The sequence below is a fragment of the Lobosporangium transversale genome (genome assembly GCF_002105155.1).
Source record: "Lobosporangium transversale strain NRRL 3116 chromosome Unknown BCR41scaffold_40, whole genome shotgun sequence".
Classification (NCBI taxonomy): domain Eukaryota; kingdom Fungi; phylum Mortierellomycota; class Mortierellomycetes; order Mortierellales; family Mortierellaceae; genus Lobosporangium; species Lobosporangium transversale.
In genome coordinates, this window is record NW_019029018.1 from 320,833 (window position 1) to 336,646 (window position 15,814).

At 42.9% G+C, this 15,814-nt stretch overlaps 3 protein-coding genes across 3 annotated transcripts; 1 reads left to right on the forward strand and 2 right to left on the reverse strand.

The window, feature by feature from the left end:
* Positions 1-8,085: 8,085 nt before the first annotated feature.
* BCR41DRAFT_388838 (hypothetical protein) lies at positions 8,086-9,461 on the reverse strand (the record flags this gene model as incomplete). The annotated part of the gene is made up of 3 exons (XM_022028045.1): positions 9,378-9,461; positions 8,821-9,242; positions 8,086-8,636 (listed from the first exon to the last, which is right to left on the reverse strand). The coding sequence occupies exons 2-3, from the start codon at positions 9,029-9,031 to the stop codon at positions 8,086-8,088; spliced, it is 762 nt and encodes a 253-aa protein (XP_021878146.1). The 5' UTR covers positions 9,032-9,242; positions 9,378-9,461.
* Positions 9,462-10,074: 613 nt separating this feature from the next.
* Positions 10,075-11,713, forward strand: BCR41DRAFT_424736 (hypothetical protein; the record flags this gene model as incomplete). The annotated part of the gene is made up of 3 exons (XM_022030480.1): positions 10,075-10,690; positions 10,816-11,040; positions 11,165-11,713. The coding sequence occupies exons 1-3, from the start codon at positions 10,085-10,087 to the stop codon at positions 11,711-11,713; spliced, it is 1,380 nt and encodes a 459-aa protein (XP_021878147.1). The 5' UTR covers positions 10,075-10,084.
* Positions 11,714-12,070: 357 nt separating this feature from the next.
* BCR41DRAFT_424737 (hypothetical protein) lies at positions 12,071-15,662 on the reverse strand (the record flags this gene model as incomplete). The annotated part of the gene is made up of 4 exons (XM_022030481.1): positions 14,470-15,662; positions 14,125-14,381; positions 13,033-13,347; positions 12,071-12,220 (listed from the first exon to the last, which is right to left on the reverse strand). The coding sequence occupies exons 1-4, from the start codon at positions 15,521-15,523 to the stop codon at positions 12,071-12,073; spliced, it is 1,776 nt and encodes a 591-aa protein (XP_021878148.1). The 5' UTR covers positions 15,524-15,662.
* Positions 15,663-15,814: the final 152 nt, after the last annotated feature.

Genomic DNA, 15,814 nt, shown 5'->3' on the forward strand with positions numbered 1-15,814 from the left:
TCACAAGGCGAAGCCGTCGGCTGTTCGTCCACGTTCACCTAGTGATTCTAGCCGAAACATATTTACCAATATGTACTTATTGGATTGACAGTTAAAACCCCTACGTTCACCAAATTCGCCGACAGAGTATCAGAAAAGAGTATTTTCTCACTGTAATTCAAACTATGCTGCCTATTCCCTAATATTAAGAGCATGGCTGCCTTGTACACTAGAGCAACAGAGCTGTATCATGGTTTCTGGACTCAGGACAATTTGAATATCCAGATGGCGCCCATATAAGCTTCATTCAAGTTCATGCCAGTCCAAGCTATACTGGCAAAGTCAATGACTTCAGGAAGTATTTTTGAAAACTCCAGTCAAGAGAGAAACGACATTGGCCTATAAATGGATTTCACCCCCTAGTCTCAATTAAAAAAAAAAAAAAAAAGTATGTGTGCAATGTTCCTTAGTGTTAATCTGACAAAAATGCCAGGCTAACTTTGTTTTTCTTAATAGACCATTAAGCCACACCTCAAAAGGAAGCGTACTAATGGGCCGATGGTCGCTCATTCATTCATTTTCTCACTATTCACCTTCATCATCTGAAAAAGTGGCAGTTGTAGAAGAAGTATCGTTCTGGAGCAAAGAAGCGTCGCTCCAGGAAGGAGAGGAAAAGTTTACACCACCAAGCAAGAAAATGCTTCAAAAATAGAGTTCATGCTTCATGGCATTTTGGAATGGGCCTAGAACGCAAATTAGTCCCGGCAAGTTTGCCAGGATGACCTAACAGGGAAAGAAAGAGTTGACAGTCGACACGACAGCTCCACAAAGTAAAAGAGAAGCGTCCTTCATCTTTCATCTTTCATCTTTCGCATCGCACAATCTCTCTTGCATTTCTTTTGAACCTTACATGTAAGACATGCAAACAATGCCTGGATCTTGCAAGAAAACGCTTTTCATACTCATCACTAACAAACAGTCCTTTTAGCAACCATTTTCCTTTCAAGGACGTGTGGATAGATTACAATATAAGAGCAAAGCAAAGACAATAAGCTATAAACTATGTTTGGCAACTTCAATCCCCCATCACGAAGTACACTCTCGCCAGCGCAGGCACTGAGGCTTTTCGATTTCTACATAAAGAGTGCTCGCACCATAGTCGACGATATCGTCGTAGTGACCGAACTATGTCTCGATGCTGACTCTGTACTGTCTCGTGTTCAGAAGCCCACGCGGAAGTCTCTCGCTTCATTGTCTTCAGCTTCTTCAATCCTTTCAGCTTCCAATGAAGATATAACATTGAGCCAAGGTATTGCTGCAGCTTACTATGAACTTGCTCGCGTGTTTGAAAAATTGGGCCACTCAGATGTTGCTCAAGGCCGTGACAAGAAAGCTGAGAAATGGGGATACATCCAGGAGTGCAACAATAATAACAGTAGTAACAGCAATAGCAACAGACCGAATAGAATGGCTAAAGCAGTATCAGCACAGAACATTGTAACTATTTCCAAGGACATATTCAGACACAATGAGCCTCCAACAGTCATCAGATACAGCCTACCAGATGTCGGTACTCACTTGAATGACATCCACCAGCTTGTGTATTGCCTTAGTCTGTCACTTACCGCTCCTGTCCCCACAGACGATCTTGCTGCTAGTGAGAAAGAGTGGCGCCTAGCCATATCAACCGATCAAGATGAGCATGAGCGATTGCGTAAATTGGCATCAGATGTGATTGAAACGTTCGTCAGCGATGAAACTAAGGCTGAGACAACTGTCGCTGAGGTTGTGGCTCTCGCTCCAGTTCTTGACCAGGCCCAGTTTAGAATACTACTCATGACTATGGTCAATGGGATCAGCCAGAACATCATGCTAGAAACTCATCTGTTAGAAGGGTTGGCCCAATTGATGCAGCGTGCTCCCCTTGGATATCTCGACTCGGATGACCTTGTTTCGATTCTCAATGCTCTCAATTCTCGCTTGCAAGCCACACATAGTCAATCTGGAACCCATCTATATCACCTGTCTGCTACAGTCTCACATGTTCTTGATGCCATGGTCAACAACCAAGTCAAGGGTTTGAAGCGAGAACAGCTCCATGAACCACTTGCTGCATACCTCAAGAGCCTAAAAGAGAGTTCAGATCCTCACCTAGTCTATCAAGCAGCTTATGCCTTCCAAGCTTTGTTATATATTCCAGATGACGAGACAACAATCCAAGCCATGCTTCGACGGACATCAGCAGTACTTCGAGGAGTATTTGGAGCAGTAAGTACAATCAAAGACTTGGATCTAAATGGCTTTATGGATGAGATAAGCAACATCCAGGGAGGACTCCCATCCGTGACAGATATCATAGACAAAACTCTGGGGATGTACGAGGCTACGACTTCATTGTATGAGAGCGAAACAACGTTCAGAGAGTGTATGGAAGAAGGACTGAGCTTTAGTCGCAAGTCAGCATGGTACCCAGCACTTCATGTAGCTGATGGACTACTCCGGGCAGGCGAACTGACCAAGTTCAAGGCTCTTGTATGTGAAGTGTCCTGTCGAAATGATGCAGCATTCCAATGGGGGCTATGTCAGAGGTTAGGACAGATTGTAGCTGATATAAAATGGAGCCTGGATACTCGACAGGATGCCATTACATTCCTAGGAGAGATCTACAAGAATGATCAGGAGTGGGGTTCTCATGCACATGTTAAGAAGTGGATCATTAACATCTTTAGGAAACTATCCTCATTGCCATTGGATGGTCTTCAAGGTATATATTTCTCTCATTTTCGGTGGATTTGTTTGATGGTGTTGACTATCCTCAGCGCATGGTGATTAGTCCACTTATTTTATACATGCATTCTTTTCCACGTCTTTTTCGCTTTATTTCAGTCTCAAACACTCTCCTGAATGACTTCAAAACGTACGGAGACGTCAAGAAACAGGATTTATACAGAAAGTGTCTTCAAGAGCCATTGATCCAGTATCCCTTGATTGTCACGCTCTCTCCACCTACATCCTCAACTTTACTTGACCGCGCACAAAAGACGCCTGGGGTTGAGAATAGTCTGCGTCAACTAAAGAGACGGCGGATGGGGGGTGGAGATATTCAAGGATTCTACATCCAACAGTATGCCAAAGCAAGCCCTCAGGCAAGTGATGACGACTTGTTCATGCTGATGAACAAAGTAATGGAGTTCCTAGACAGCGACCAGAAAGTGTTGCTCGTCCAAGGAGATTCAGGAGCAGGCAAGTCGACATTCAACCGTACTCTGGAGCACACACTCTGGGATTCATACCAAAAGAGGAACGGCCGGATCCCGCTGTTCATCAATCTTCCAGCCATTGACAAACCAGAAAAGGATCTGGTTGCAAAGCAGTTACGAGACTATGATTTCACAGACTTAGAGATCAAGGAGCTGAAGATGAATCGATCATTTGTTTTGATCTGTGATGGGTATGATGAAAGTTTGCAGATCAACAATCTGTATGTTTCCAACCGACTGAACCAGCCTGGCGAGTGGAAGGGTCAAATGGTGATCAGTTGTCGCAGCGAATATCTTGGATTGGACTATCGAGATCGATTCCAACCTATGAGCTACAATCACCAACCAGATACTGGATTGTTCCAAGAGGCTGTGATCGTCCCATTTTCTGAGGCCCAGATCGATGACTATATCGAGCAATATGTTGCAAGTATGGATATACTGTGGCATGCGGAGGACTATAAGCGCGCACTCAAAATGGTCCCTAGCTTACAGGAGCTTGTGAAAAACCCGTTCATACTATCAATGTCACTAGAAGTACTCCCACGAATGGTGGATCCGGATCAAGATCTCTCCAGCACAAAGGTCAAACGCGTCACATTGTATGATCAGTTCGTTGAGCTGTGGCTCGAACGAGGCAAGAAGCGACTAGGCGAGACATTAATGCCAGAAGATAGAAGGATGTTCCGGATATTGACAGATGAAGGGTTTGCACAGAATGGAATCAAGTATCTGTCCGGGCTAGCCGTAGCAATCTACAAGCACCAAGATGGCAATCCAGTAGTGGAGTTCTCGCCGTTCAAGGATATGGGTACATGGAAAGAGACATATTTCAGTAGAGAGAGTAGAAGTAACCTATTACGTGAGGCTTCACCACTCAATCGTACAGGTGCCCAGCATCGATTTATACATCGATCTATTCTAGAGTACAGTCTGGTACGAGCAATATTTGAGCCGCAGCCAGTGTCAGTTGCTTCAGCAAAGGATAAAGAAGCAAAGGAGACAAAATCGCTTTCTCGTCGACAGAGTATTAGCTCAGTGTTCAGCTTCGAAGCCACGGGCATTGATGAAGACGAACAGGAGGCTAATGCAACTGAAGTTGATGAGACATCACCTTTAGTATGGCGAAGCTTTGTAGATGAGCCATCTATCCTTCAGTTCCTGGAGGATCGTGTCCGTCTTGAGCCGATGTTCAAACAGCAGCTGTATATATATGTCGAGCTCTCGAAGAGCAATAGCAAGTGGCGCATAGCAGCAGCGAATGCGATGACGATCTTGGTCCAATCAGGCGAGTCATTCATCGGAGCAGACTTGCGATGCATCCAAATTCCAGGAGCAGACCTCAGCCATGGTATTTTTGAGTATGTTCAGCTGCAAGGAGCAGATCTGAGGAAGGTTAACTTTGGGAAATGTTGGCTTCGTGAAGCAAACCTGAGTGAAGCAAAGATGGCAGGTGTACAGTTTGGAGAATGGCCACTTCTCGAAGCAAGTGGTGAGGTATTGAGCGGATCATATTCACCTGATGGCAAGACCCTCGCTGCCATTATCAAAGATGAATCGTATAACTATTCAATTATCATGTATGACACATCAACATGGGAGAAACTTTTCGTTCTGGAGAATCATGAAATTGGCAACCACTTGGTATACTTACCAGACAGCCGACGTATCGCTTCTTGGAATGACGTTGGACGGCACATCTTAATTTTGGATGCAACCTCAGGAGAGTTGATCCACAGATTGGCGGATCATACAAGCTTGATCGAACATGTAGTGTACTCGCCAAGTGGGAATTACCTTGCTGTGAATGATGGGTCAGTACGAGTGTGGGACATTCAATTAGGCGTGCTCAAATACATATTTGAGGGCCATACAAGTAGGATGAGGGGCATAAAGTATTCACCAGACGGAAATCAGATTGCAATTGACAGCGATGACAAGATATTACGGTTTTGGGATGCGACAACAGGACAACAGACGACGATGCTGGCGCCCCATGAATATAAGATTGGGCAATTTGAGTATTCACCTAATGGCCAGGAAATTATAACTCGATGTGACGAAGATTGCTACCTGCAGGTGTGGGACGTTAGATCTGGCCAAAAGAGGTGTGATTTGGTACATGATGATGGAGTCAAAAGCATGCAGTATTCGCCTGATGGGAAATTCGTTGTATCGTTCGACAGTAATCAGATATATCAATGGGATATCCAAAGGGGGAAAATTATTCATACTCTTAAGCATTCCTTTATGACCATTGACCTACAGTATTCACCAAGTGGGGAACAAATAGCCATTACTGATATGGTCAGCACATTACGACTTTGGGACGCAAGATCAGGACAAGTCATGAAAACTCTCTACGGTCACTCCAAGGGAATAAACTGTGTGGAATATTCGCCAAGCAACCATCAGATTGCGTCCTTTAGTGATGATGGAACGATACGTTTTTGGGATACTCGCCCACAACAATCTAGACGTGCCTTACATGGCTATAAGAATTTACTCTTTGACGTTAAGAGTGCGCCGGATGGACAGCAAATAGCTTCTCGCAGTGATGATGGAACAGTGGCGTTATGGAATGCAAGAACGGGACAGTTCATCCATGCTTTACAAAGTCCCGGTGGGTATGTAAATGATATCAAGTATTCGTCTGACGGTCAGTTGCTTGCTTCTCGCCATGACTCTCCACGCTTCTACCTCTGGAACGCTCGAACTGGCCAAGTCGTTCATACCTTGGAGCAACAAGGCGAACAAGGCGATTGGATCCGTACTATGGAATTCTCGCCTGTTGACCACCAAATTGTCTGCGGCCATAAATACGGAGATGTAACTATATGGGACACACAGACAGGAGAGCCTGTCCGCACTCTACGAGGGCACAGTACATATGTGCTTTGTGTGGCAATCTCACCCAATGGCCACCAGATTGCTTCGTATGATAAAGGTGGTAATATTAGAGTCTGGAAAGCTCAATCAGGGGATCTCCAGTACCATGTGAGGGATGAAGTGGAGGATGCAGAAATCTATGACTCCCTTATGGTATACACGCCTGACAGTCGAAAGATTGTCTTTTACCGCAGTGACAAGAACAATAGCTTTCGGGTACGAAGTGCAGAAACGGGTGAACTCTGTTATGAAGCACAATTTGACGATGCTCTAGTAAGCATAGCATTTTCACCATGTAGTCACCAGATAGCTATTAGAGATGAGAAAGGGCTGATTGGTGTGGTAGATACGGAAACAGGGTCAATATCTTGTGTTTTTGAAGCACATACAGAGCCGATCTCTGAGATGGCTTTTTCGCTTGATGGAAGGTACCTTGCTTCATGCAGTCAGGACATGGCAGTACGAGTATGGGATCCAAGTTCAGGTCAATGTTTGATTGTCATCCCATCCGAAGGTGGGGATGTTATGACCCTTGTATGGAATGGCTCTGAAGAGGGTCACTTCCTGATCACAACGTCTCGGTATGCTTCTATTCAGATGTGGCAGATAGTGCAGGAGGACGATCAATATCAGTATCGCTTAAAATGGAGTACCAAGCAAACTGTCCTTGTTGCGAGAAACACATGTATCCAAGATGTAGCTGAGTTGAGTGAAGTCAACAGGAAGCTTCTGGTACAACGTGGAGCTATATATGAGCAAGCCTCCCCTTTGACTGTACAGGAGCCGCTCAAAGATAAGGCAAGACTATCAATATCATCCGAGTTCAAGGGCACCTCTAATCAAGTGGATTGCCGTCAAGGCCCACCAGTCGAAACTGCCTTAGAGACAGAAGTTTTGAGCGAAGGAGTGCCATTGATAAAATCGATGGAAGCAAGTCAATCGATCAGAGACTATCGGTTCGAATACAGTATATGCAGCAAATGTAGTTTTGCACATGTTATTTCATGCAAACCTCGCGAGTGAAGGGGATTGACAACCAAGAAATCATTTGGCATCAAGAATAAAGTGAAGCAAATGCTTGTCTGATCTGACTATCATAAAAAGAGCAAATGCAGAATACACTACTTTTCGAATAAAAGATGATGTCTTTAGTAATTTTGGGAGCTCCATTTAATTCCATCGCCTTTCCTGATGCTCCTCAAGCTTTTTTTTTTTTTTTTCAAAAAAAATAAAATAAAAAAAAATAAAAATAAATAAAAATAAAAATTAATATACATAAAAGCTAGTTTTATGGTGTCTGGGCAGCATGGACTTCGGTGTAAGCGGATCGAATATAAGAGAAAGTAAATAATTGCCATAAAAATGGAACCATGACCAGCTTGAAATTAAAGAACGTTATTTCAGTAAGGAGCCTAGCTGAAACAGCCATACCTGATAACAAAGTAAATGGTGATGAGAGTTTCATTCGTGCCAGATATAATTAATGTCTACAGTGTATTTGTTAACTGTTTGTCCAAGGGATCTTGTTTTGAGCGACTTCATATTTTCTATTCCACTACGGCAGTAGTTTTTTCTGTCACATCATTTGGCACTCTTGGGGTTTTTGACCTTCACAGCTTTGATTTTATCCTTAATATATTTGGTGCTATTTTTGGCCTTGGTTACGCTCTTTGAACCGTCATCCGTACCTGAATCGTCAGTATCAGACTCTTAATCACTGGCGCCATCTTCACTTTCAATTTGGCTCTCCTCATCCGATGAATGGTCATGGTTACTTTCATTATCACTATTCGTGAAAGAGATGATTATTTTTTATGATTTATTTTTTTTAAGGAATTAAAAAAAAAAATAAAAGAAAAAAGAAAGAAAAAAAATTTATTTTGCTATACAGTAAATAATTCTTTTTTTTTTCCTCATTTCCAAGTAGTGCCTACCACAAAAAAAGAATGCATACTTCCTAATCGGAGCATTTTACTCGCACGAAATTCCGAATTTGCTCAGAGGTATCACAGTCTTCACCTTGATAATTACACCCTAGATGGTCTTCCACATAAAGTGTGAACTTGTCCGACCAATGATGCGACATCCAACGGCCATCCTCTACTGTCATCTTTTGATTGACACGGTGGGTGGCGAGTGTTTCCAATTGGTTTAATGATTCCAACTTTTCAAGTCCTGCTTCGAGTGAGAACCATACTCCGTCGGTCTGATTAACGTATCGGAAAGTAGATCCATGATATTGAGGAGGATACGAAAGGTCCAAAGTTTCTAATTTCACCAGAGCCGAGAGTTGCTCAAACACTTTTAGATGCATTGATCGCATAACGCTGTAGCATTCGTCGCTCTTGTCTACAATGTCCATGATTGTTGGCAATCCAGTGATGTTTGCTTTAAAAGCCTGCAGTCTTTCACAAACCCATGGTTTCCCGTTATCAAGACCATCAACAATATCAGAGGCTGTTATGGCATCAAAACTGAACGAAAGCAAGCATTCCATATTGATACATTCTTAAAATGATCATTAACTTCATCACCATCCATCGCAGCCCAGTAAGTCAAGCTAAGCCGTGTCAGGGTTAAAGGTAGTGATGCCAGAAATTTCGCCATCTTTAGATCCATTTCCTCAAAGTAAGGTCGAGCTCTGTAAGGTGATTAAGTTGAGCCATTGTATCGATCAAGCCGGTCCACAAACTGTGCTTGTTCCCAGGCATTCTGCAAAAGGTTACAGATTGAAGTTTGGTGTTTTGCACAAAAAAGTTGATAAGCGCTTGAGCATGACTTTGCCAATGGTCTAGATGGTAACTGTCCCCTGTGAACTCTTCTACATTATTACAAAGCTTGAGAATTGTTGATCCTGGCGCCTTCAACAAGCGAGTGTTCGTTACGGTGGTTTTTTTGATCATTTTGGAGTATTTCCTCAATATTGGTGCAGTTAATCGAAGTTTTCTTTCAAGATTAATTTCTTTCCACAAGAAATGGATAAATACTCTGTGCCATTCCTTGCAAACGAGAATAGAGCGTCGTTAGTCCCATCGCTTTAGATAGTCCCCAATCGAATAGAAGATATTGGGTAATAGCAATGGGTTCTGAAAAGTTAAAGTTGATGAGTTCATCCTTAATGGAGAAAATGGAAAAAAAAAAAAAAAAAAAAAAAAAAAATTGATTGGGGGTCCTCTATTATAATTAATTCAGCAATCAATCAGCTGGAACGAATAGTAATGATAAATTGATTCATTTGCATTAACTTACGGGAGGGTGATGATGGATGACTAATGGGAGACAAGAGTGTGTACGATTATGCTCAAGCTAATATGATTGTAGGCACTAAATTGTAATAATGAAAAGAAAAAAAAAAAAAAAATAGACGCGTCGCTATTGCAATCATTGAATTTTGCCATGAGAATCAAAAAAGATCCCTGACCTGCCGATGGAACCTGAACGATGATGTAGAAATTTTTTTTCTTTTACGATGTAGAAAGGTACAGTGTCAAAGACCTCAGAGACGTCGGCGGTTCTTTATGCTGTTGTTATTACAGTGAAATTATACGAGAGATGGACGCTCATTGGGAGAGTCAGTAAAATTGGCTCTGACTCTAATAAAGTGACCTTTGTCAGTTGTCCTGCGAGATGAGCAGTGTTCATTCATTCGCCCAATCTGCCTATACGTTCCAAAAACAAAAAAACTCCTGAACGAGGGCTCTGTTGTCCTTTACTTTCACTACCGCAGACTAAGTTTTCTTCTCTGTTGCAGATACGCCCCGATCTCCGGTTAAGTGAAATCCAAAACATGCATAAGAACCGACAAACTTTATTACAACAAACCTTGTTAAAAATGCGGCGTGTAATGAGGAGATCCATTTTATCCACTGCTTCTTTCTTCTTTGCCATCTTTTTTTTGCTTCTCTTCCCCTCTTGCACCCCTTCTCTCATTCCCTCCTTTTAATATTGCTATTCCCATGTCTGATATCGATTTCCCCCTCTGCGTTGCCTCCAACAGCAACACCATTTACCTCGCTGCCTATACACCAAAAAACTTTGATAACACTGGCAGACCCTCGATCCTTGCTCTATATTCGAGTCAGCAATACCCAACTTCATTGTCTTCGATCCAATGGAAAACCGAAGCTGCCTCATACTTCAACCACTGGATGTTCTCACAGGACCTGCCAGCAGACGGCGAGGGTTACTGGTGTGCTGTGGACGACACCGGAACGTTTGTCATTTTCTCTGGCACCAAAGAGAAGACACATAACCCCGCTTCTACCCCACCTCCGCAAGGAGCCATCTTAGGCCTGATGTATGACAAACCTTCTAAACCCACCAACCCTCGTTCCGGAGGGCTTGCTGTTCCGGCATACACCACTGTATCGCCAAAAGGTACTTACCCTTGCGTTGAGCTTGGGTCGTGCAATGCTCACTTGTATGCTATGCCAAGCACGGCACCAGGAGTGCCTTCAAACTTTGGCTTTGTTACGTACAATTCAACGTCTGGATTCTCATTTGAGATGCTTGATCGAACAAGCAACAACTTTACCGGTCAAGTTGCCTCAGGCATCCCTCCTGTAAAGACTACAGTTAACAGTTACTATCGACGGAGTGGTACAAATATGTATATGTGTATTCGAATTTATATTGCCTTACTGACTCGCCTCTTGGTGGTGCCTTGCAAATGTCTCTCCCCCGTTAGGTTAGCAATATCTTTTCTTGGGACGCATTTGGATACACCAACAGTCGGCTTGTGGCGGTGTCAACCTCAAGTAATGAAGCTCGAGTAGCTGATCTGGATGCACGAGGTCTACCATCGGGAAGCACTATCTCCAATAGTTTAGATATAAGTGCAGCAAATGATTGTGGATCGATTGGCCGTGGCTTTTACACCAATGTTAATGGTCGCTCATACTTTTCCTGCAAGGTATGCCCGGAGCTGGATCATTTGGCTATTGATAACCGGGAGATCAAAAAAAAAAAAAAAAAAAAAAAAAAAAAAGTTGTCTTGCTAATCTTTTCGTTTACCTTTTCAATTTACAATTTTTTAGTCACAATCTAAACCAGCTTTGCGGCACATTTTTTCAACGGACGGCCGTACTATCACCAAGGTGATCGAGGTCGCGGAACTGACAAACACTACACTCCGGGGTATTGTTCCGGTCCCGGCACCAAACGGTGGTGCACCCAACTGGGCACTTGCCTACAGTGATGACAAGGGCGGACTCTACAGCATACAATTGTCGGAATTAGGAGACGGAAGCGAATTGGGGGTCCGAAAGGCAGCAGCGAATAATCGTGCTGGTATTATTGGTGGCGTTGTTGGAGCTGTGGTTGTCGTGCTTGGCATTGTCGGCTTTTTATTCTGGCGTCGCAGACGACAGCAGGCATCAAACAAAACTCAAACTCAAGAGGTGCCCCAGCCTTTTGCAACGGCTGGCAGTAAACCTGATGCATGGGTTGTAGGAAACAGTGCCCCACTTCCAGCCCTTCCGCAAGGCACCCAAGCCCCGATTCAGCAACTCCAGTATCAGCCTCAGGCATATACCCAGGCCTACCCTCAGGCCTACCCTCAGGCCTACCCACAGCAGCAGCAATAGAGTCCTCGTCAGGAAGCCAGGGACACATATATTTGTCGCGTCTTTAAATTGGATAGAATGCTTTTTTTTTTTGGACACAAAAATTAAAAAAAAAAAAAAAAAAAAAGTTTCTTGGTAAAATTGAGTTTTTGAAAAAATTAATTCAAATCGAGTATCTTAAAATACATGTGTTCTTGACTTTCTGGCGAGGACTCTATCCTCAGCCAGGTCTCCACTTTGCGTAGATACAGTATACCAGACTTACCCACAACCGCAAATGTACCTGAAAGAGCCGTGGTCGTATCCTAATTCTTTATTCAGTGTTCAACCAATCCTACCAGCAGTTTCGCCCCAGCCATTTAGTCCCCCTGCACAATTCTACCACCACCAACATCTTTTGCCACTAATAACAGCATCCACAACACTCACAATAACTACAGGCTCAGCCAACGCCAAAAATACCAGCTCTGCTGGGCAGTTCCAGCAAGAGCTTCCATTGGATACTCCATGACTCGTATAGTCATTATACTATAAAAAAGTTTAAAGATATACACCGAATTAAAGAGCAGCCTCATATGCTGATGCAATTGCAAATTTACTGTGTAATTAAGGTATATAGACGTGTCTTGATAGCTGCTCTGCGCAGAAAAGTACTATCCTAAGCACAAGAAAACAAATCTCTAGGCAGTGGATACAGATCTATCGTATTGCTTTTGGTATCAAGTGTCTAGTATGGCATACTAGAACTGCGTACCAAAATAACGAAAACTGGAAACTACACATTGAATAGATGAAGCCTTTTCTTATTTTTTCCACAAACAACCAAGTATGCATGAACTGATACTAACACATTCCTATAAATGACATACCTTCTGTGTATTGCAAGGAAGACATGTTGGCTAACACCAATATGTAGTATCGTCTTAGACCTGCTTTTCAAATACGACAATAAAATATCGAACTTCATTTTGCATGGGATTTGTAAGGGCCATATTTTAGTGTTAGTATCACTTGTATCTTTATTTATGTTTATGAATGTCTAGTACGACTTGCAGCTCTCAAAGGAAAAAAAAAAAATGGTGAAGGTGAAACCGGTACTAACATACATTTACGAGACCCCTCTCTGCAATACTCTCGGTGCCTGAGCGCCCCATATGTGTACTTCATGCAGTTCCACAAAGCTTAATACCTTTCTTGTTAGTTTTGCCCCGAGGTATGCAAAAGGTAAGCGCGAGCGCTGGTTGAGATCCAACCGCCCAATGAGAAGACATAATACTAAACACGTCAGATAAATTAAGGTTACGAGTATCTTCACCTCGTAACAACATATGGTGGCGTACCAAGAGGCAAAGATGCTCATGCATATATTGAAATCTACCTTCCGCAAGATACGGACGCTTCACTTTTAGGCTCATACCCCAAGTATGAAGTATCATCCGGATGAACTGCTTTTCGTCATAGAGATCACGCATAGAACAGGTACCAGTGCGTGTTGACCCGCGAAACGTGGTGTCATACACCAAGTCCAGCTCGTATTCATCGATGGACTCCCTCAGCTTAATATCGTTGCGAGAATGAGGTGCCAGGTTTGGCCAATCCACCACCGTACCGGCCACTGTACCTTGGGAACAAACCCTCTTGTAAGAAGCGTGTCTCTCGATGACATAAAGGACGTCTGCAGAAAAGGCCCTTTTTTTGCCCTCACAGATCTTCCTCTTTTTTCATTTTCATTTCCGGCTCCTCTAGTCTTCCTTGCATATACAGTTCTTCCTTCTTTCCTTGATTCACTCAAAGTTTGAAAAGGGCGCCACTTGCGTCTGTGTTGCTGTCATTTCCGTTGCTACAAGGTTAAGGGGCAGTATTGCCAGAAGGTGAAGATCTACCAAGTCAGAAGGCCTCAAGCGAGATCGAATAGTGGAATTCAGGAGAAACAAAATACAAGCTCTACTGTCGACTGAGGTCGCTGATGTAGGCTGCGACGTAACCGACGTCCTGAGGAGGTTGTACAATATGTGTTCCTTAACAATATCTCCATTCATACAACGCCTTGGCCGAGCTGCACGCCGCCCTGATTTTCAAGGGACTGGCGTTTTAATTGTTTCACCACTACATTGAAAAAAGTAATGCAAGGCCGATGATGATATCCTTGGATACATCCACACCAGATATCGCCACAGGTTATTTCTTAATGATTTTTTCGATAACGAAAAAACTCAATGCTGAGGAAATGTACTTGGAGAACATTTTCGAAGAAGGCGATCCAGCACCCCGTCAGGAAGAAATAGAGAAGAGTACCCATAATTTCAGAGAGGATTTGAAGAAAATCACTTTGAAAATCAATTATGCAAAGGGATTATTACCTTTGCAAAATTAAAGATCAAATTAAAGATGACAAATTAATGAAGCAAATTTATTAATGACTGAATCTGCACGATGGACATGCCTTTTTCAATCCCTGCCTGCATCAACTGCATAGTCTGTAATTTGATCTCTTTCTCCATCCTTTGTTTTTCAAGCTGATCCTGTTTCTCCATCTTTTGCTTCTCTCGCTCATCCTCTTTCTCCATCCTTTGTTTTTCAAGTTCAAGTTTCTGGATTTGTCTTTCCAATTTTTGTTTCTCGAGCGTCATTTGCTCTCTAATCTTCATTTCCTCCAGCTCCAGCCTCTTCAATTCTAGATTTTCTTTGGCTTTAGATGAAAAATATTAGAATACATATCAATTGTATACGTTGATTATAAAAAATAAAATTGCCTCAACTGATTGTTTAGGCCTTACCACTAAGTTTTCTGTTGTTGAGAAGCTCAAAAGCTGAGTGGAATGATTTCCTTGGCATCTTCGAAGAACCACTCGGATTTAGTGATGGTCCTTTTCTGCGTTCTTCTATTCCTTGGGACCACTTCCTGGAGATCGGAGACTGCAATGATTCAATACCGGGCAATTTCCGCTTCCGTTTACTATGCAGCACAGGCGATGAGGTGGAAGAGATGGAAAGGTCACTTATGTCGTCTATATCAGAATCCTTGTTGTTGTCATCATTGAGGTCAATGCCCTCTCCTTTTGTTCCCAAGTCAGAATCAATGCCAGTACTAGAGTTATCATAAAGGCTATCATCAAAGGTGGTATGAACTAGGGTGGTATCTCCAAGAAACTGGCCATCCTCAGTCGCTTCTTGATTTCCAATCGGTTTGTTGAAACCTACAGCCTCCTCCTCCTCCTTCCCCTCTTCCTCTTCGACGATCAATCGATGACGTGAAACCTTTTCGATGGCTTCCCTGCCACTTCCTGAACCATTTTGCAATCCGGTGGTTAATTTGAACAGAGGAGTGATATTTAACCTATGACCAAAGAGAGCATCCATTCTCGCGTAGCAGATGCACATCTTTTCGAGCTTCTGCTTAGTTGTGTAGATCCCTTTTTTGTGATCCTCGTCAGTCACACCAAATCCTGTCTGGTTTTCCAACTTTTTAGTTTCTGTAAAAAGCTTAAGATGTCGATGGAAACGCTCGCGCATAGATTTGGTGTTTAGTGAGAGTCTACCTTTGTTTTGCTTCGACACAACTTGTGCCAAAGTTGCCCAGCCTTGACTGGAGGCCTGTCGAGGCATGCCGAGAACTGTTTGAGCTTCAGAACCAAAAACTGACTTGAAATTTGGGGGACGCTCTAACCATGTCAGAATGTTCTCGATATCCTGCTTTGTGAAGCGTTCTTTGGATGCCTTTGCAGTCGAAGTCGACGCTTTGAAAGAGGAATCCGTTGCAGCAAAAACTTGGCCAGGTTGCTCACCATACTGTGACAAAGTGAGTGACTGCGAGATTTCAGATTGCTTCATGATGTACGAATGTGTGAGTGATTGTAATTGTGTGCGCGATTATGTGTGTGTGTGATCGTGTGGTTATGTGTATGTGCAATTGTGTGATTGTGTAAGTGAGAAAGGTCAGAAGAGTGAAATGTACCAAGGGACATTCAGGAGTCGCAATGCGTGTCTATGGCCTATTTGGTGGCTGTCTTTTTGCCTATTTATTTGGCCTATTTATTTGGCCAATGTTCCAAATTTCTTTGATCAGTTAAATTGGTTAAATTGGCTAATTTTTTTTGTGTACAACAAGTAAATCACAATCTT